This window comes from Pezoporus flaviventris, unplaced genomic scaffold (genome assembly GCF_033815535.1).
Source record: "Pezoporus flaviventris isolate CSIRO_AGI_PZ_B2104156 unplaced genomic scaffold, CSIRO_AGI_Pfla_v1 ptg000215l, whole genome shotgun sequence".
Lineage (NCBI taxonomy): Eukaryota > Metazoa > Chordata > Aves > Psittaciformes > Psittacidae > Pezoporus > Pezoporus flaviventris.
In genome coordinates, this window is record NW_026892763.1 from 115,818 (window position 1) to 136,848 (window position 21,031).

General features: G+C 59.8%; 1 protein-coding gene across 1 annotated transcript in view; it reads left to right on the top strand.

Annotated features, from left to right (window-relative positions):
- ARAP1 (ArfGAP with RhoGAP domain, ankyrin repeat and PH domain 1) overlaps nucleotides 1–20,279 on the top strand; it is a 41,756-nt gene extending 21,477 nt beyond the window's left edge. The window contains exons 14-33 of the mRNA XM_061442140.1: nucleotides 50–224; nucleotides 2,579–2,713; nucleotides 3,559–3,694; nucleotides 4,908–5,010; nucleotides 5,088–5,283; nucleotides 5,808–5,853; nucleotides 6,096–6,259; nucleotides 7,006–7,218; nucleotides 8,454–8,559; nucleotides 8,774–8,921; nucleotides 9,140–9,223; nucleotides 9,356–9,424; nucleotides 9,496–9,613; nucleotides 12,823–12,862; nucleotides 14,364–14,604; nucleotides 14,986–15,068; nucleotides 18,483–18,533; nucleotides 18,852–18,915; nucleotides 19,061–19,216; nucleotides 20,238–20,279. Coding sequence (XP_061298124.1) covers nucleotides 50–224; nucleotides 2,579–2,713; nucleotides 3,559–3,694; nucleotides 4,908–5,010; nucleotides 5,088–5,283; nucleotides 5,808–5,853; nucleotides 6,096–6,259; nucleotides 7,006–7,218; nucleotides 8,454–8,559; nucleotides 8,774–8,921; nucleotides 9,140–9,223; nucleotides 9,356–9,424; nucleotides 9,496–9,613; nucleotides 12,823–12,862; nucleotides 14,364–14,604; nucleotides 14,986–15,068; nucleotides 18,483–18,533; nucleotides 18,852–18,915; nucleotides 19,061–19,216; nucleotides 20,238–20,255 — 2,346 coding nt within the window. The 3' untranslated portion in view covers nucleotides 20,256–20,279. The remainder of the gene's footprint in view (nucleotides 1–49; nucleotides 225–2,578; nucleotides 2,714–3,558; nucleotides 3,695–4,907; nucleotides 5,011–5,087; nucleotides 5,284–5,807; nucleotides 5,854–6,095; nucleotides 6,260–7,005; nucleotides 7,219–8,453; nucleotides 8,560–8,773; nucleotides 8,922–9,139; nucleotides 9,224–9,355; nucleotides 9,425–9,495; nucleotides 9,614–12,822; nucleotides 12,863–14,363; nucleotides 14,605–14,985; nucleotides 15,069–18,482; nucleotides 18,534–18,851; nucleotides 18,916–19,060; nucleotides 19,217–20,237) is intronic.
- The last annotated feature ends 752 nt before the right edge of the window (nucleotides 20,280–21,031 follow it).

A 21,031-nucleotide genomic window follows, 5' to 3' on the forward strand; every position in this document is an offset into this window, starting at 1 on the left:
CTCCCGCTGCTGCCCCGGGGCCGATCCCGGTGTTCCCGGTGCTCCCCAGGCGCTGTGCGCGGCCGTCACCACCGCGGACCTGGCGGAGACGCAGGCGCTGCTGTTCTGTGGGGCCGCCGCGTCCTGCCCCACCGGGGACCCCCAGTGCCCCACGCCCCTCGCCCTGGCCCAGAGGAGCGGGCAGCGCCTGCAGATGGAATTCCTGCTCCACAACAGGTCCTCAGGTAAAGGGGCTGAGCCCGGGGGCTGGGGGCATCCACCGGGAATGCGGCAGGGGTAGCCCGGGGGAAGCAGGGCTCCGGAGCCATGCTGGGGTATCCTGGGGGATACAGGGCTCTGGAACCCTGCTGGGGTATCCTGGGGGATACAGGGCTCTGGAAACCTGCTGGGGTGTCCTGGGGATACAGGGCTCTGGAAACCTGCTGGGGTATCCTGGGGATACAGGGCTCTGGAAACCTGCTGGGGTGTCCTGGGGGATACAGGGCTCTGGAACCCTGCTGGGGTGTCCTGGGGGATACAGGGCTCTGGAACCCTGCTGGGGTATCCTGGGGGATACAGGGCTCTGGAACCCTGCTGGGGTATCCTGGGGGATACAGGGCTCTGGAAACCTGCTGGGGTATCCTGGGGATACAGGGCTCTGGAAACCTGCTGGGGTGTCCTGGGGGATACAGGGCTCTGGAAACCTGCTGGGGTATCCTGGGGGATACAGGGCTCTGGAAACCTGCTGGGGTATCCTGGGGATACAGGGCTCTGGAAACCTGCTGGGGTGTCCTGGGGATACAGGGCTCTGGAAACCTGCTGGGGTATCCTGGGGATACAGGGCTCTGGAAACCTGCTGGGGTGTCCTGGGGGATACAGGGCTCTGGAAACCTGCTGGGGTGTCCTGGGGGATACAGGGCTCTGGAAACCTGCTGGGGTGTCCTGGGGGATACAGGGCTCTGGAACCCTGCTGGGGTATCCTGGGGGATACAGGGCTCTGGAGCCCTGCTGGGGTATCCTGGGGGATACAGGGCTCTGGAACCCTGCTGGGGTATCCTGGGGGATACAGGGCTCTGGAACCCTGCTGGGGTATCCTGGGGGATACAGGGCTCTGGAACCCTGCTGGGGTGTCCTGGGGATACAGGGCTCTGGAACCCTGCTGGGGTATCCTGGGGGATACAGGGCTCTGGAACCCTGCTGGGGTATCCTGGGGGATACAGGGCTCTGGAAACCTGCTGGGGTGTCCTGGGGATACAGGGCTCTGGAAACCTGCTGGGGTGTCCTGGGGATACAGGGCTCTCGAAACCTGCTGGGGTATCCTGGGGATACAGGGCTCTGGAACCCTGCTGGGGTATCCTGGGGGATACAGGGCTCTGGAACCCTGCTGGGGTGTCCTGGGGATACAGGGCTCTGGAAACCTGCTGGGGTATCCTGGGGGATACAGGGCTCTGGAACCCTGCTGGGGCTTCCTGATGGATGCAGGGCTCTGGAACCCTGCTGGGGCTTCCTGATGGGTGCAGGGCTCTGGAACGCTGTCGTTGCATCCCTGGGGATACAGGAGTGTGGTCCCAGCGCTTTATCCTACCCAGCAGTTTCCCAGCGTGGGGATATCCAGCTGCTCTGTGCATCCCAGGAGAGGGAAAAAGGGCTTTGGGGAGCACCCCCATGATCCAGCCCAGCCAGGGATACCAGTGCAAAACCCTGTATGGGATGCAGGGAAGGACAAGGCACCATCCTGGGTAGCCCAGGGGACATTCCTCTGTCCCCCACCTCCAGCATTCCCTAAACCTTCCCACCCATTCCACCCGCTGTGGCTCCCATGGGACCCATCCGCACCCTGACACAGGGTGAACTTCCACCCCGGGAGCATTCCAGCCGCCGGGATGGAGGTGTTCCCGCCTGCCCCAGCCATCACCTCCCTTCCCCGCCTCGGCGGCCAAGCCTGGCCCGCAGGAGCTGGAATTCACCCAGGATTGGGGCTGGCCCTGCCCTGCATTCCGGATGTGTCAGCACAAAATGGGTCTGGAAGAGCCGGAGAAAACCGATCCCCTGAGCTCATCCTGGCTCTGGAATTCCTGGGGCCGATGAGCTCTGTGTGGAGCAGGGCTGGGATCACGGAGCGGGATTCTCCCCCTTTTCCCCGTCCCGGGAGCTCCAGGGAGCCCCATGCTCTGACCTGGGGGTGCTTTAGGGGTGTCCCTGCATCCCGGTTCCTGGAGGAACTTGGGGAATGCCTCTTGTTGGAAGGCAAAGAGGGGAAACTGAGGCACTGCGGGACTGCGATGCTCCGCTCCTATGGATCCACAAGGAGCTGGGACAGCCCAGGAGGAACCTCACCAGGGGGAAAACCCAGTTCCCACCTTCCCACAGCATCCCCGTCCCAGCTCAGGGATGTGGGATGTGGGATGCCCTGATCCCCACTGACTTGAGCCAGGGGGGCTGGAGCTGCTCCTTGCACCCCAACCATGCCACGCTGGTGCGGCCATGGGATGCTGTCGTGTTCCTGCTTCTTGGGCTGGGCTGGGGAGCCCCGGTTGAGTTGGGGGTGGGTTTTCGGGGGGCTCCAGCCCCCCATGACGAGCTCTGCCCCCCTTCACAGAGCCCCCTCGCCTGGAGGTGGGGGGCAGCGAGGAGAGGCCCTACTCGGTTCCGCTGCCCTCTGTCACCCACCATGGCTTCCTCTACAAGACCCCGTCCATGGCCAAGCCCATCGCCGAGCGCAAGGGGCCGGAAGGTACCGGGGGGGGGTGTGTGTGTGTGTGTCTGTGCTGGGGATGGGGAACAGCAGCCCCGTTGAAAGCCCATTGCAAGCCCTTTGCAAGCCCATTGCAGGCCCATTGCAAGCCCTGCGTAAGCCCTTTGTAGGCCCATTGCAAGCGCATTGCAAGCCATTTGCAAGTCCATTGCAAGTGCATTGTAAGCCCATTGCAAGCCCATTGCAAGCCCTTTGCAAGCCCATTGCAAACCCATTGCAAGCCCATTGCAAGTGCATTGTAAGCCCATTGCAAGCCCATTGCAAGCCCTTTGCAAGCCCATTGCAAACCCATTGCAAGCCCATTGCAAGCCCTTTGCAAGCCCATTGCAAGCCCTTTGCAAGCCCTTTTCAAGCCCATTGCAAGCCCTGTGTAAGCCCATTGCAAGCCCTTTGCAAGTCAATTGCAAGCCCATTGCAAACCCTTTGCAAGCCATTTGCAACTCCATTGGAAGCCCTTTGTAGGCCCATTACAAGCCCTGTGTAAGCCCTTTGTAGGCCCATTGCAAGCGCATTGCAAGCCATTTGCAAGTCCATTGCAAGTGCATTGTAAGCCCATTGCAAGCCCATTGCAAGCCCCATGTAAGCCCATTGTAAGCCCATTGCAAGCCCATTGTAAGCCCATTGCAAGCCCATTGCAAGCCCATTGCAAGCCCATTGCGAGCCCATTGCAAGCCCTTTGCAAGCCCTTTGTGAGCCCTTTGCAAGCCCATTGCAAGCCCTTTGCAAGCCCATTGCAAGCCCATTGCAAGCCCTTTGCAAGCCCATTGCAAGCCCTTTGCAAGCCCATTGCAAGCCCTTTGCGAGCCCTTTGCACCCGGTTGTAGAGTTCAGCCGGCGCTGGTGCACGCTGCAGGACGGGCTCCTCAGCTACTACGAGAGCGAGCGCAGCGCAGCGCCCAACGGCGAGCTCCGGGCCCAGGAGATGGTGTGCCTGGTGCACAACGCGCCCCACACGCACGGGTAGGAGCAGCCCCCGTGGGCACACACACAGCACCCCCAGAGCCTTCGCAACCCCCGTGGGACCCCTTGGAACCCATTTGTGCCTCTTCAACCCCTTTGCAGCCCCTTTGTAACCCCCGTGGGACCCTTTGTAACCCCTTTGTACCATTCAACTCGTTGCAGCCCCTTTGTAACCCTGATGGGAACCTTTGTAACCACTTAGTAACTGCTTTGGAACCCCTTTGCAGCCCCTTTATAACCCCCATGGGACCCTTTGTAGCCCCTTTGTACCATTCAACTCGTTGCAGCCCCTTTGTAACCCTGATGGGAACCTTTGTAACCACTTAGTAACTGCTTTGGAACCCCTTTGCAGCCCCTTTATAACCCTTGTGCAGCCCCTTTGTAACCCCCATGGGACCCTTTGTAGCCCCTTTGTACCATTCAACTCGTTGCAGCCCCTTTGTAACCCCTTTGCAAACCCTTTGTAACCACATAGTAACTGCTTTGGAGCCCCTTTGCAGACCCTTTGTGACCCTTGTGCAACCCCTTTGTACCGTTCAACTCTCTGCAGCCCCTTTATAACCCTTTTGCAGACCCTTTGTAGCCCCTGTGCAGCCCCTTTGTACCTCTTCAACCCCTTTGCAGCCCCTTTGTAACACCCCCATGGGACCTTTTGTAACCCCTTTGTACCGTTCAACTCTCTGCAGCCCCTTTATAACCCTTTTGCAGCCCCTTTGTAACCCCTGTGCAGACCCTTTGTAACCCCTTTGTACCTCTTCAACCCATTTGCAGCCCCTTTGTAACCCCCAGGGGACCCTTTGTAACCCCGATGGGACCCTTTGTAACCACTTAGTAACTGCTTTGGAACCCCTTTGTAGCCCCTTTATAACCCTTGTGCAGCCCCTTTGTAACCCCCATGGGACCCTTTGTAACCCCTTTGTACCATTCAACTCATTGCAGCCCCTTTGCAACCCCTTTGCAACCCCTTTATAACCCCTTTGCAACCCCTTTGCAACCCCTTTGTAACCCCTTTGCAACCCCTTTGTAGCCCCTTCGCGTGCTCTGCTCCCCAGTGGAGCGTTCACAGGGATGCTGGAGAGCCCATGGCCGCGGTGGGGGGATCCCAATAGCGCCCTGTATCCCCGGGTACCCATGCAAACGGGCTGCTCGCACCCACCCAGCACCCTCCCACCACCCACGGGTGCCCACGCTCCCCATCCCTCCCTTCCCGCAGCATCGAGAACACCTTTGAGGTGTACACCGAGTCGGAGAGGCTCTACCTCTTCGGGCTGGAGAACCCCGGCTCCGCTCGGGAATGGCTCAAGTCCATTGCCAAGGTAGGACGGGATGGGCTGGGGGCAGCCGGATGGAGCCGGGAGCTGCCCCGGCGCTGACGGGCTCCTCTTTATCCCAGTCCTTCGTCCATCCCTGTGCCGAGGAGCTCCTGGCGCTGGACTTCGAGCGCGTCGGCCGCCTGCACTACAAGGGGGGCCTCAACCTGGAGCGCGCCAAGGAGGGCTGGTTCGCCCTGGTGGGATCCACGCTCCACGGCCGCTTCCAGGACAGCGAGCGGCAGGAGCCCCTCCAGCTCCGCAAGCTGCAGGAGCTCTGTGCGTGCCCTGGCCCCACTGCGGGCTCCCCGTCTCCGCTATGGGAGCGTGGGGACGAGGGGGGAGCCCCACATCCTCGTGGGGACACTGGGGGTGATGCTTTGGTGGAGCACAGGCTCCTTGTGCTGAGCTCTTCCCCATCCCTGCAAAGCTGCTTCTCATCCCATATGGGCTGGGAGGGAGCGTGGGGACAAGGGGGGAGCCCCACATCCTCGTGGGGACATTGGGGGTGATGCTTTGGTGGAGCACAGGCTCCTTGTGCTGAGCTCTTCCCCATCCCTGCAAAGCTGCTTCTCATCCCATATGGGCTGAGAGGGAGCGTGGGGACAAGGGGGGAGCCCCACATCCTCATGGGTGGCAGCCGGCTGTTGGTGGGAGGTTGGGAATGATGCTCTGACGGGATGCAGGCTCCTTCTGAGCTCTTCCCAGTCCCTGGAGAGCTGCTCCTCATCCCATTTGGGCTGGAGGGGGACCGGGGGACCCCGCATTCCCATGGGTGATGTTCTCTTCGCCTTCCCTTCCAGCCATCCAGGGGGACAACGAGGTGCTGGTGCTGGTGGAGAGGCGGAGGTAGGAGCAAAGGATGGGGAGGGTTGGATGCTCCCAGTAAAATATCCCAACCCTTCCCAAGTTATTCCTCGTTTTGGGAAGTCTTTGCCCTCTCTGCAGCAGCTGAGGACCCCCAAAAGAGGGACAGGACCAACAGGACCATCCCCATGCCCCTGATTCCAGCCTCCCTGGGAGGGGGTCCATGCACGCAGTGGGGTTTGGTGGCGCATTGGGTCCCACGCTGAGGCCAGGCTTCCCGACAGGACGCTGTACATCCAAGGGGAGAGGAAGCTGGATTTCCTGGGATGGGTCCAGGCCATCCAGAAGGCTGCGGGAAGCTCCGGGGACACGTTGTCAGAGCAGCAGCTCACCGAGTCCGATGTCCCACTGCTGGTGGATCGCTGCATCGACTATATCACCCAGTGCGGTACGTGCCTGCGTCACCCAGTGCGGTACGCGCCTGCATCACCCAGTGCAGTACGCGCCTGCATCACCCAGTGCGGTACGTGCCTGCATCACCCAGTGCAGTACGCGCCTGCATCACCCAGTGTGGTAGGCGCCTGCATCACCCAGTGTGGTAGGCACCTGCATCACCCAGTGCACTATGCGCCTGCATCACCCAGTGCAGTATGCGCCTGCATCACCGGCTCACCTCATAGACACCACAGAATCAGCTGGGTTGGGAAGGAGCTTTAGGACCATCCAGTGCAACCATTGCCCCAAGGCCACCTCTGCCCCATGGCACTGAGGCCTCGTCTCCCCGGGGTGTGAACCCTTGCAGGGCCGGTGCCTGCAGCCCTGCCCTGGGCAGCCTGTTCCAATGCCTGAGCACCCTCTGGGGCAGGAATTGTTCCTCAGCTCCATCTAAACCTGCCCTGGTGCAGCTTGAGGCCGGTTCCTCTTGTCCCATCCCTTGTTCCTTGGGAGCAGAGCCCAGCCCCTCCTGGCTCCGTCCTCCTCTCAGGCACTTGTAGGCAGCCATCAGGTCCCCCCTGAGCCTTCTCTTCTCCCCACTGAACAGATCCTCCAGCAGATAACACACGTTTCCCTCCCTCTTTGAGCGTTACAAGAAGGCTCCAGATGGAGCAGGGCTTTGGCTCCTCCATCCTGCAGCAGCCAGGAAGGGTCCCTGTTCCCTAGGGAGCAGGTCTCACCCCACCGGCTCTACCCCAGGGTTGACATCCGAAGGCATCTACCGCAAGAGCGGGCAGAACTCCAAGACCACCAGCCTGCTGGAGATGCTGCGCAGGGATGCCCGCAGCGTGCGCCTCAAGGAGGGCGAGCACCACGTGGATGACGTGGCCAACACCCTCAAGAGGTTCTTCAGGGACCTGGGGGACGGGCTCTTCACCAGGCGCTGGGGCCAGGACTGGATGTGGGCCACTGGTGAGCACTGGGGGCTGCGGGTGCTGTGGGGCCAGGTCAGGGTGGCTGTTCCGCTGCAGCATCCTGCATCCTCTCCTCCACGGTTGGGGCAGGCACCCAACGCACACGTTGGAAATGGGGTGGGTGGGGACTGGAGGGTGACCCCCTGCAGCTTGGATGGGGAGGAGATGGGGCAATGAACCAGACCCCCCTGCCCTGGGCTGCGGGATCCGGCCCATGGGTACTGGGGATGGATGGACCCAGTGGCAAACAGCCATGAGGCACAGTGCTGTGGAGCTGGGATGCTCCAGCCCCATGGAGATGGGATGCTCCAACCACATGAGGCTGGGATGCTTCTACCCTGTGAAGCTGGGATAATCCAGCCCCATGAGACTGGGATGCTTCAGCTCTGGGAAGCTGGGATGTTATGGCCTTAGGATGCTCCAGCCCTGCGATGCTCCAGCCCCATGGAGCTGGGATTCTCCAGCCCTGGGGTACTTTGGCCCTGTGGATCTGGGATGCTCTAGCATTATGATGCTGGGATGCTCTGGACCCATGCAGCTGGGATGCTCCAGCCCTGGCATGCTCCAGGATCATGATGCTGGGATGCTCTGAACCTATGGAGCTGGGATGCTCCTGCCCTGGGGTACTCTGACCCTGTGGGTCTGGGATGCTCCAGCATCATGATCCTGGGGTGCTCTGGCCCTGTGGGTCTGGGATGCTCTGGGATCATGATGCTGGGATGCTCTGAACCTGTGGAGCTGGGATGCTCCAGCCCTGGGATGCTCCAGGATCATGATGCTGGGATGCTCTGAACCTATGGAGCTGGGATGCTCCTGCCCTGGGGTACTCTGACCCTGTGGGTCTGGGGTGCTCCAGCGTCATGATCCTGGGGTGCTCTGGCCCTGTGGGTCTGGGATGATCTGGGATCATGATGCTGGGATGCTCTGAACCTGTGGAGCTGGGATGCTCCAGCCCTGGGATGCTCCAGGATCATGATGCTGGGATGCTCTGGACCTATGGAGCTGGGATGCTCCAGCCCTGGGATGCTCCAGGATCATGATGCTGGGATGCTCTGGACCCATGCAGCTGGGATGCTCCAGCCCTGGGGTGCTCTGGCCCATGGAGCTGGGATGATCGGCTGCTGGGATGCTCCATCCCCACAGTGGAGGCTCTGAGGTGGGATGTGGAGGGTGAATGTTGGGGCCATGAATCCTGATCTCTCCTTCCCCCCTTCACTGCTCATCCCCTGCCAGCGCTGGAGGACGAGGAGGTGAAGATCACCGAGTACCGGCGGCTCCTGGGCACGCTGCCCACGGTGAACCGGGCCACGCTGAAGGCGCTCATCAACCACCTATTTCGGTACGGCACCGGTACCAGCCCCTATGGAGCATCACCCCCTCCTCCGTGGCACCCTCATCCCTTGGCTCACATCCCAGACCAGGAAAGGAAAGGGATCTGGGGGTGGCCCAAAGCCAAGCATCCCATCCGGGCGTTGGGAGCGTTCCCCTTGGCAAGGCTGAAGGAGGGATCCTGTGGGGGTTTGGGGCTGGGGTCTCAATGGGGCTCCCCACAGGGTGCAGCGGTTCTCCGGGGAGAACCAGATGAACACGCACAACCTGGCCATCGTCTTCGGGCCCACGCTCTTCCAGATGGATGGGAAGGACTACAAGGCAGGACGGGTGGTGGAGGACCTCATCAGCCACTACGTGAAGATCTTCAATGTAGGTTCAGCCCCCGCCTTGGGTCAGGATGGGGAGGGGGAATCTCCTCTGTCTGCTTTGGAGATGAGGGGAAAGGGTCCATGGACCTGCAGACCCCGGGGACCCCCAGGCATGGAGCTGCTGGGCAGGGGAGCAGATTCCCCTGGGAGCCAGCATCTGGTGCTGCAGTGGGACTCAAGCATGGCCTGGGCAGCCCTGAGGGCTCCTCATCCTTGCAGGTCAATGACCAAGAGATGAAGAAGCAGCAGGATGAGATCACGGCCATCATGAAGATGCGGGAGGCAGCATCCAGCGGGACCCAGGTCCGTGGGGACCTGCCGTGGGGTACTCTTCACACGGGGGGCCCGCTCCAGCATCTCCTGGAGGTGCCGGGCGGTGGGATTCATCCTGCCTATGGGAGCTGCGGGTTGAGGTGCTTTCCCCTTGTCCCGCAGCAAGCCGGGGACTTCATCTGCACCGTGTACCTGGAGGAGAAGAAGACGGAGGCTGAGCAGCACGTGAAGGTGAGCGGTGGCACAGGGGACAGGGACAGGGAACGGCCCTGGGCACGTGCAGACCTGTCCCCTCCTCGCAGATCCCGGCCACCATGACCGCCGAGGAGCTCACCTTCGAGATCCTGCACAGGAGGAAGGTGGTCATGAAGGAGAAGGACTATTGGAGCTGCTACGAAGTGAATGAGAGGGAGGAGGCAGGTTGGTGGGGGGCGGATTGAGGATGGGGACAGGGATGGGGATGGGAATGGAGGTGGGGATGGAGATGGGGATGGGGTTGAAGATAGGGATGAGGATGGAGCTGGAGATGGGATGGAGGTGGGGATGGGGACGAAGATAGGGATGAGGATGGAGATGGAGATGGGATGGAGGTGGGGATGGGGTTGAAGATAGGGATGAGGACGGAGATGGAGATGGGATGGAGGTGGGGATGGGGATGAAGATAGGGATGAGGACAGAGATGGAGATGGGATGGAGGTGGGGATGGGGACGAAGATAGGGATGAGGACAGAGATGGAGATGGGATGGAGGTGGGGATGGGGACGAAGATAGGGATGAGGACGGAGATGGAGATGGGATGGAGGTGGGGATGGGGATGAAGATAGGGATGAGGACAGAGATGGAGATGGGATGGAGGTGGGGATGGGGATGAAGATAGGGATGAGGACGGAGATGGAGATGGGATGGAGGTGGGGATGGGGACGAAGATAGGGATGAGGACGGAGATGGAGATGGGATGGAGGTGGGGATGGGGACGAAGATAGGGATGAGGACGGAGATGGAGATGGGATGGAGGTGGGGATGGGGACGAAGATAGGGATGAGGAGGGAGATGGAGATGGGATGGAGGTGGGGATGGGGACGAAGATAGGGATGAGGAGGGAGATGGAGATGGGATGGAGGTGGGGATGGGGACGAAGATAGGGATGAGGAGGGAGATGGAGATGGGATGGAGGTGGGGATGGGGACAAAGATAGGGATGAGGACGGAGATGGAGATGGGATGGAGGTGGGGATGGGGACGAAGATAGGGATGAGGACGGAGATGGAGATGGGATGGAGGTGGGGATGGGGACGAAGATAGGGATGAGGAGGGAGATGGAGATGGGATGGAGGTGGGGATGGGGACGAAGATAGGGATGAGGATGGAGATGGAGATGGGATGGAGGTGGGGATGGGGACGAAGATAGGGATGAGGATGGAGCTGGAGATGGGATGGAGGTGGGGATGGGGACGAAGATAGGGATGAGGATGGAGATGGAGATGGGATGGAGGTGGGGATGGGGACGAAGATAGGGATGAGGACGGAGATGGAGATGGGATGGAGGTGGGGATGGGGACGAAGATAGGGATGAGGAGGGAGATGGAGATGGGATGGAGATGGGGATGGGGACGAAGATAGGGATGAGGACGGAGATGGAGATGGGATGGAGGTGGGGATGGGGACGAAGATAGGGATGAGGACGGAGATGGAGATGGGATGGAGGTGGGGATGGGGACGAAGATAGGGATGAGGAGGGAGATGGAGATGGGATGGAGGTGGGGATGGGGACGAAGATAGGGATGAGGAGGGAGATGGAGATGGGATGGAGGTGGGGATGGGGACGAAGATAGGGATGAGGACGGAGATGGAGATGGGATGGAGGTGGGGATGGGGACGAAGATAGGGATGAGGAGGGAGATGGAGATGGGATGGAGGTGGGGATGGGGACGAAGATAGGGATGAGGACGGAGATGGAGATGGGATGGAGGTGGGGATGGGGACGAAGATAGGGATGAGGACGGAGATGGAGATGGGATGGAGGTGGGGATGGGGACGAAGATAGGGATGAGGACGGAGATGGAGATGGGATGGAGATGGGGATGGGGACGAAGATAGGGATGAGGACGGAGATGGAGATGGGATGGAGGTGGGGATGGGGACGAAGATAGGGATGAGGACGGAGATGGAGATGGGATGGAGGTGGGGATGGGGATGAAGATAGGGATGAGGACAGAGATGGAGATGGGATGGAGGTGGGGATGGGGATGAAGATAGGGATGAGGACAGAGATGGAGATGGGATGGAGGTGGGGATGGGGACGAAGATAGGGATGAGGACAGAGATGGAGATGGGATGGAGGTGGGGATGGGGACGAAGATAGGGATGAGGAGGGAGATGGAGATGGGATGGAGGTGGGGATGGGGATGAAGATAGGGATGAGGACGGAGATGGAGATGGGATGGAGGTGGGGATGGGGATGAAGATAGGGATGAGGACAGAGATGGAGATGGGATGGAGGTGGGGATGGGGATGAAGATGGGGTTAAGATAGGGATGGGGATGGAAATGGAAATGGAAATGGAGATAGGGATGAGCTGCAGATGAGGTTGGAGGTAGGGATGGGGATGGACATGGAAATGGATTTGGGGATAGAGATGAGATGGAGACGAGGTTGAAGATGGAGATGAGATAGAGGTGGAGGTGGCTATGTGGATGGAGATGGGATGGAGGTGGGGATGGGGATGAAGGTGGGGTTAAGATAGGGATGGGGATGTAAATGGAAATGGAGATAGGGATAAGTTGCAGATGAGGTTGGAGATAGGGATGGGGATGGACATGGAAATGGATTTGGGGATAGAGGTGAGATGGAGATGGAAATGGGGTTGAAGATAGTGATGGAGATGAGATGGAGGTGGGGATGGACATGGAGATGAAGATGAGGTTGAAGATAGGAATGGAGATGGAAATGGAGATGGAAATTGGGATGGAGATGGGCTTTAAGACATGGATGGGGATTGGGATGGAGATGGGCTTGAAGACATGGATGGGGATTGGGATGGAGATGGGCTTGAAGACATGGATGGGGATGGAGATGGGGATGGGGATGAAAGGTTTCCCCTGGGAGCAGCACCATGAGGCAGTGCTGGGACAGGTCCATGCCCTCCGGGGAGGGCGGCTGCAGTTTGCTCACCGCATCCATGATGCAGATGGGAGGGTGGCTGGGACCAGGGCTCACAGGACACCTTTAGGGGTTAAACACCAGTGAAGCTCGGAGGGGGTGCTGGGTTCCTCACCCCAGGGTGCCCATGGGCAGCAGCAAGAGCTCGGCATGAGCAGGATGAGGCCCAGGTCCTGGTGGCTCATCCAGGCAGGATGCTGAGCCCACCACCGAAAGCCAACATGGGATGCTGTGGTCCTTGCCAAGCCCAGGCTCCCTCTGCACACCCTGTGGTGCCCGTCCCACCGTGCTCATGCACGTCCCTATGGGAAGTGTGGTCCCACCATGGACCAGAAGTCACCTCCCCAGGGCACAATCAGGCAGCAGCATGAAATGAACCCAGTGAGGGCAGGCAGGAGCTTGGGACCCACGTGTGGCCTCCTGGGGATGGTGCCTGACCCCTGCCCGTCCCTGCCTGTCCCTGCCTGGCAGAGCGGCCCCTGCACTACTTGGTGGGATGGAGCTGGGAGAGGTGGTGTTGGGGTTGACAATGGCAAGGATGGTGGTGAGGAAGGGTGGGGACAGGCTGGTGGCTGGAGCTGGCACAACAGGGCTGGTGGTCAGAGCAGGTCGGGCAGTGGGGGTGGCACCAGGGGCAGGGGATGGGATTGGGGATGGGGATGGGATGGGATTGGGGATGGGAACGAATGGAGATGGGATAGGGATGGGGATGGGATGGGATTGGGGATGGGGATGGATGGAGATGGGATAGGGATGGGGATGGGATGGGATTGGGGATGGGGACGGATGGAGATGGGATAGGGATGGGGATGGGATGGGATTGGGGATGGGGACGGATGGAGATGGGATAGGGATGGGGATGGGATGGGATTGGGGATGGGGACGAATGGAGATGGGATAGGGATGGGGATGGGATGGGATTGGGGATGGGGATGGATGGAGATGGGATAGGGATGGGGATGGGATGGGATTGGGGATGGGGATGGATGGAGATGGGATAGGGATGGGGATGGGATGGGATTGGGGATGGGGATGGATGGAGATGGGATAGGGATGGGGATGGGATGGGATTGGGGATGGGGACGGATGGAGATGGGATAGGGATGGGGATGGGATGGGATTGGGGATGGGGATGGATGGAGATGGGATAGGGATGGGGATGGGATGGGATTGGGGATGGGGACGGATGGAGATGGGATAGGGATGGGGATGGGATGGGATTGGAGATGGGGATGGATGGAGATGGGATAGGGATGGGGATGGGATGGGATTGGGGATGGGGATGGATGGAGATGGGATAGGGATGCGGTGGAGGTGGGATAGGGATGGGGATGGGATGGAATGGTGATGGGATGGGGATGCGGTGGAGGTGGGATAGGGATGGGGGTGGGATGGAATGGTGATGGGATGGGGATGCGGTGGAGGTGGGATAGGGATGGGGTGGAGATGGAATGTGTTGGGATGGAATGGGGACAGGGGTGGGATGGGGATAGGGATGGGAATGGGGATGGGAAAAAGGATGGGATGAGATGGGATGGTGATGGCAATGAGATGGCAATGAGGATGGGATGGGGATGGAGATGGGGATGCAAGGGGAGGTGGGATGGGGTAAGCGATGGGAAGGGGCTGGGATGGGGTAGGTGATAGGAAAGTAATGGGAAGGTGATGGGATGGGGATGGGGATGTGCATGGGAAAAAGGATGGGATGAGATGGGATGGTGATGGGGATGAGATGGTAATGAGGATGGGATGGGGATGGAGAGGGGGATGCGAGGGGAGGTGGGATGGGGTAAGTAATGGGAAGGGGATAGGATGGGGAGGGGATGGGGTAGGTGATAGGAAGGTAATGGGAAGGTGATGGGATGGGGATGGGGATGGGATGGGAATGGGGATGGGAGGGTGGTGGAGATGGGATGCCAAGGCAGGAGATGGGATGGGGGTGAGATGGGTTGGGATGGCATAAGTGATGGGAAGTAATGGGATCGGATGGGATGGGGCGGGGGGCCAGGCAGGAGCAGTGCTGGGGCTCCCCTGCTCTCACCCTTGGGGCCGGGTCTGGCTGCACCCCATGCCCCGGGGGGGGCTGGAATTGCTCAGTGGGTGCCTGCAGCCAGCAGAGGGGGCGACTGCAAGCACGGGATGATGAAGTTCCGGGAGGAGAGGAACCTGCTGGGGCTGGGGCTCAGCACCGGCTTCCACGACCGCTACTTCATCCTGAGCCACCGCTGCCTGCACCTCTACAGGGACGTGAGGGTGAGCCCTCCCTTCCCTTCCCTTCCCTTCCCTTCCCTTCCCTTCCCTTCCCTTCCCTTCCCTTCCCTTCCCTTCCCTTCCCTTCCCTTCCCTTCCCTTCCCTTCCCTTCCCTTCCCTTCCCTTCCCTTCCCTTCCCTTCCCTTCCCTTCCCTTCCCTTCCCTTCCTTCCCATCCCCATCCCTGTCCCCACGGTGCTGGCACCATCTCTGCCCTCTCTGCTCCATCCTGGTGCCAGCCTCATCCTCTGCAAGCCCAGACTCGTCCCCGCATCCCTGTGGCTCCTCCTCCTGCCAAGGCCACCGAGCCCATCCCGTGTCCCTGTGGGGCCATGGACCAGGGCCGGGCAGTCCCCAGCGTGGTGCTGGTGCCTCTTCCCGCAGAGCCACAAGCCAGAGAAGGAATGGCCCGTGAGGAACCTGCGGGTGTACCTGGGCATCAAGAAGAAGCTTCGGCCTCCAACGTGGTGAGCAGCAGCGGCGGGGTGTCCTGCGGAGTGGGGACTGGGATGGGGATGGGACAGGGACTGGGACTGGGATGGGGATTGAGACGTGAATGGAGATGGGGATGGAGGTAAAGATGGGATGGGAACAGGTCAGGAGCACGGCTTGGGCTGCCGGTGGGGATTGAAACAGGGATGGAGACAGGGATGGAGATAAGAACGGGATGGAGATTGGGGTAGGACAGGGACCGTGATGGGGACAGGGGTGGGGATGGGGATGGGGATGGATATGGGACTGGGACCGTGATGGGGACAGGGGTGGGGATGGGGATGGATATGGGACAGGGACCGTGATGGGGACAGGGGTGGGGATGGGGATGGATATGGGACTGGGACCGTGATGGGGACAGGGGTGGGGATGGGGATGGATATGGGACAGGGACAGGGTTGGGCACAGGGGTGGGGATGGGGATGGATATGGGACAGGGACAGGGCTGGGGACGGGTGGGGATGGGGATGGATATGGGACAGGGACGGTGATGGGGACAGGGGTGGGGATGGGGATGGATATGGGACAGGGATGGTGATGGGGACAGGGCTGGGGATGGGGATGGATATGGGACAGGGACGGTGATGGGGACAGGGGTGGGGATGGGGATGGATATGGGACAGGGACAGGGCTGGGGACAGGGGTGGGGATGGGGATGGGTATGGGACAGGGACAGGGCTGGGCACAGGGATGGGGATGGGGATGGATATGGGAAAGGGACGGTGATGGGGACAGGGGTGGGGATGGGGATGGATATGGGACAGGGACAGGGCTGGGGACAGGGGTGGGGATGGGGATGGATATGGGACAGGGACAGGGCTGGGGACAGGGGTGGGGATGGGGATGGATATGGGACAGGGACAGGGCTGGGGACAGGGGTGGGGATGGGTATGGGTATGGGACAGGGACAGGGCTGGGGACAGGGCTGGGGCTGGGGATGGATATGGGACAGGGACGGTGATGGGGACAGGGGTGGGGATGGGGATGGATATGGGACAGGGACAGGGCTGGGCACAGGGGTGGGGATGGGGATGGATATGGGACAGGGACAGGGCTGGGGACAGGGGTGGGGATGGGGATGGATATGGGACAGGGACAGGGCTGGGGACAGGGCTGGGGCTGGGGATGGATATGGGACAGGGACGGTGATGGGGACAGGGGTGGGGATGGGGATGGATATGGGTCAGGGACGGGGCTGGGCACAGGGGCAGGGATGGGGCCAGGGCCGGTTGTGCCGCGGGGACGCGCCTGGTGCTGTGCGCGCCTCCGGCCACCAGATGGCAGAGCAGAGCCGCGGGACGCTGCTGCGGGCCAGAGGCAGCGCCGCGCAGCCGGGTCCCGGCCCCATCCCTGCCTTGTTCCCGCCCCATCCCTGCCCCATCCCCATCCCTGCCCCGTCCCCATCCCTGTCGCCGTCCCCATCCCTGTCCCTGCCCTGTCCCTGTCCTTATCCCAATCCCTATCCCTGTCGCCGTCCCAATCCCTTTCCCTGTCCCCATGTGTCAGTGTGCACATGCACGTGTGTGCTTGTACGCGCGTGCAAGTATGTGCATGAGTGTGCTGGGTGTGCATATGGGTGTGTGCATCCCTGTCAGCACGCTGGGAGCATGAATGTTCGCACGTGCATATGTTAATGTACATGTGTGTGAGTGTGTGCATATTTAATGTACATGTATGTGGGTGTGTGCATATGTTAATGTACATGTATGTGGGTGTGTGCACGTGTTAATGTACATGTGTGTGAGTGTGTGCACATGTTAATGTACATGTATGTGGGTGTGTGCACGTGTTAATGTACATGTGTGTGAGTGTGTGCATATTTAATGTACATGTATGTGGGTGTGTGCATATGTTAATGTACATGTATGTGGGTGTGTGCACATGTTAATGTACATGTGTGTGAGTGTGTGCACGTGTTAATGTACATGTGTGTGAGTGTGTGCACGTGTTAATGTACATGTGTGTGAGTGTGTGCACGTGTTAATGTACATGTGTGTGAGTGTGTGCACGTGTTAATGTACATGTATGTGAGTGTGTGCACGTGTTAATGTACATGTGTGTGGGTGTGTGCATATGTTAATGTACATGTATGTGGGTGTGTGCATATGTTAATGTACATGTATGTGGGTGTGTGCATATGTTAATGTACATGTATGTGGGTGTGTGCACGTGTTAATGTACATGTGTGTGAGTGTGTGCACGTGTTAATGTACATGTGTGTGAGTGTGTGCACGTGTTAATGTACATGTGTGTGAGTGTGTGCACGTGTTAATGTACATGTGTGTGAGTGTGTGCACGTGTTAATGTACATGTGTGTGAGTGTGTGCACGTGTTAATGTACATGTGTGTGAGTGTGTGCACGTGTTAATGTACATGTATGTGGGTGTGTGCACATGTTAATGTACATGTATGTGAGTGTGTGCACGTGTTAATGTACATGTGTGTGAGTGTGTGCACGTGTTAATGTACATGTGTGTGAGTGTGTGCACCTGTTAATGTACATGTGTGTGAGTGTGTGCACGTGTTAATGTACATGTGTGTGAGTGTGTGCACGTGTTAATGTACATGTGTGTGAGTGTGTGCATATTTAATGTACATGTATGTGGGTGTGTGCATATGTTAATGTACATGTATGTGGGTGTGTGCACATGTTAATGTACATGTGTGTGAGTGTGTGCATGTGTTAATGTACATGTGTGTGAGTGTGTGCACCTGTTAATGTACATGTGTGTGTGTGTGCACGTGTTAATGTACATGTGTGTGGGTGTGTGCATATGTTAATGTACATGTGTGTGAGTGTGTGAATATGTTAATGTACATGTATGTGGGTGTGTGCATATGTTAATGTACATGTGTGTGAGTGTGTGAATATGTTAATGTACATGTGTGTGGGTGTGTGCACGTGTTAATGTACATGTGTGTGGGTGTGTGCACGTGTTAATGTACATGTGTGTGGGTGTGTGCATATGTTAATGTACATGTATGGGGGTGTGTGCATATGTTAATGTACATGTATGGGGTGTGTGAATATGTTAATGTACATGTGTGTGGGTGTGTGCATATGTTAATGTACATGTATGTGGGTGTGTGCATATGTTAATGTACATGTATGGGGGTGTGTGCATATGTGTGCATATGATGCTTGTGCATACGCATGTGGATGCATGTGCCTGTGCATGTGTGTACATATGAACGCATGGGCATTGTGTGTGCACATGTATGTGGGCTGTGCCTGCGTGTCAGCAGGATGTGTAAATGCTGCTCATGTCCATATGGGTGGGTGCATCCATGTCAGCAAGCCGTGTACACGCATGTGCACGTCTCATGTACATGTATGTGTGTGTGTGTGTGTGTGTGTGTGTGTGCTCATGGTTTCCTTCTCCCTTCAGCTGGGGCTTCACGGTCTTCTATGAGAACGAGAAGCACGAGAAGCAGCAATGGTGAGAGCGGGGACGGACACGGGGTGCAGAGCCCATCCCATGGGATCCACACTGCGGGTGCTGGCGCTGAGCACGGACACAGCCTGGGGGGACCCCCCTGCAGCGGGGCCAGGCCAAGGGGAATGGCTTGAACCTGCCCCAGGGGAGACTGAGCTGAGCTCTTAGGCAGAAGCTCTTCCCTGTGAGGGTGCTGAGGCGCTGGCACAGGGTGCCCAGAGAAGCTGTGGCTGCCCCATCCCTGGCAGTGCTCAAGGCCAGGTTGGACACAGCCCCCGCTTTGTGTCCCCACGGCTCCCCATCCCCTCCGTGTCCCCACAGGTACCTGTGCTGTGACACCCAGGCTGATCTCCGTGAGTGGTTCGCCACCTTCCTCCACGTGCAGGTATGCAGGAGGATGCTCAGCACGGAGCCGCCCTTGCTGCACCCAGCATCCCTAAATCCCCGCATCCCAGGGCAGCGGAAGGGGCCCTGAGGGCTCCCTGAGGACCAAAGAGCCATTGCCCACCCCATGTCCCCTCTGTCCGCAGCACGGGGGGGCCCTGTGGCCCTCGGAGAGCTCCAAGGTGAGGACGTCGCGGTGGCAGCAGGACTCCAGGTTGGGTAACATCTCCCTCATCCCGCTGCGGGGCAATGAGAGTGAGATGAGGAACAGTGTGGCTGCTTTTGCTACTGACCCGCTCACCGTGAGTGACAGGGGCTGCTGGGGGCGGGGGGGGGGACCCCTCTGTGTGGGGCTGCATCTCCTCTGCATCACACGAGGAGGGGGTTCTGGTACCCAGGGACCGGGGGAGCATCCCCGTTCCCCTTCCTTATGCACCAGCATCAGCCTCTGGTCACCCCAGAGGGGAGGGAGATGATGCTTTGGGTGCTCTGAATGGCGTTGGGGTGGTGTCCAGGGTGCAGGAGGGACCCAAACCGTGTGATGCAAGGCAAGGGGATGCTGCCAAGCTCTGATTTTTCCTGTAACAGGGTTGGTTTCTCTGGAACGCTGTCCTGGTCACAAATCAGCCCCATCCCCTCGTCCTCCCGTCTGTCTGTCCGTGCTGGGCATCCCCGCACCACGCCAGTGCTGTGGGTGCCCTGCTCAGCCACGGGGCCCATGGGTGCTGTGGGTGGTGGTGGGACAGAGCTTCTGTGCTCCCACCGTGCCCAAGGCAGCCCCTTGGGCCCTCGTTGCTGTTATAAACCTGAGGACGTGGCTGTGATGGGGAGATCCTGCCATGGGTTGTGCATCACCCAAGGGTGGGGAGCAGCGGCATCACCGCACCAGAGCCGCCCCCTACCGCACACCCATCGCCATGGACCGGGTCTATGGGGCAGCCCTGGCCTAGGACCCCCCCCAGGCTCAGGTTTATAACCTGGGATGATGGGGAAGCTCCTCCTGGGCTTCCCCATGGGCTCTGCTTTGAGGTGCGCGTGTGCTGTGCCAGGGACAGCCCTGGCAGGGGGGTCTCTGCACCCAGGGGGGCCATGGAGCATCCTCTGGGCTCCTCCAGGGCAAGGGACCAGCACCGCGGGGCTCCCATGGGACACTGTGGGTGTCCCTGCCATGGGGCGGGGAGGTGGGCACAGGCTGATGTGCCGGGGAGCGCGGGTCCTCTTGCTCTGGGCTTTCTCCTGCATCCCTGATGCGCTCCTATGGGAGCCCCTGGCGATGCCGGGGCAGGAGGAGGGTGAGCACTGACCTGTGTGCTCTGTCCCCAGCTCCTGCACAACGTCTGAGCTGGAGGCCTGAGACAACGGTGAGTGTCCCCAGTGCTGCAGGGGACGATGGCTCTGCCCACCCCATCGCCAGCCCGCGCGGGGACAGGGGACATGCGGTGCCCCCATGTGGGTCCCAGCAGGGCCGGGATGGAGGTGCCGACGTTTGCTCTCCTCTTGTGCTCCAGGTTTGTCCACGCGTGGGGCAGCCCTCAGGGACCTGCTCCAGCCCCACATCCTGGCGCAGGCTGGGCTCCCATCACATGGGGAGCCTCCACCGGACCCTCTGACCTCCCCACACCCTGACCCATGGGCACACAGGAGGGGAACTGGCTGCGAGGCCACTGACCCACCAGTGGAGCAGGTCTGGGGAGCCATGGCCAGGCACCCATGGAGACTATATAGGGACCAGCATCCATGGGGACCAGCATCCATGGGGACCAGCATCCATAGGGACCAGCATCCATGGGGACCAGCATCCATAGGGACCAGCATCCATAGGGACCAGCATCCATGGGGACCAGGCACTCATGGGGACCAGGCACTCATGGGGACGAGGCACTCATGGGGACCAGCATCCATAGGGACCAGCATCCATCAGGACCATGCAGCCATGGGGACCAGACATCCCTAGGGGCCAGGCATCTGGGGGGCCAGCACCCTGGGGATCAGCATCCATGGGGACCAGCATCCATGACGATCAGGCACCCATGGGGGACCAGGCATCCATGAGGACGAGCATCCATGGGGACCAGCGTCCATGGGGACCAGCATCCATGGGGACCAACATCCATGAC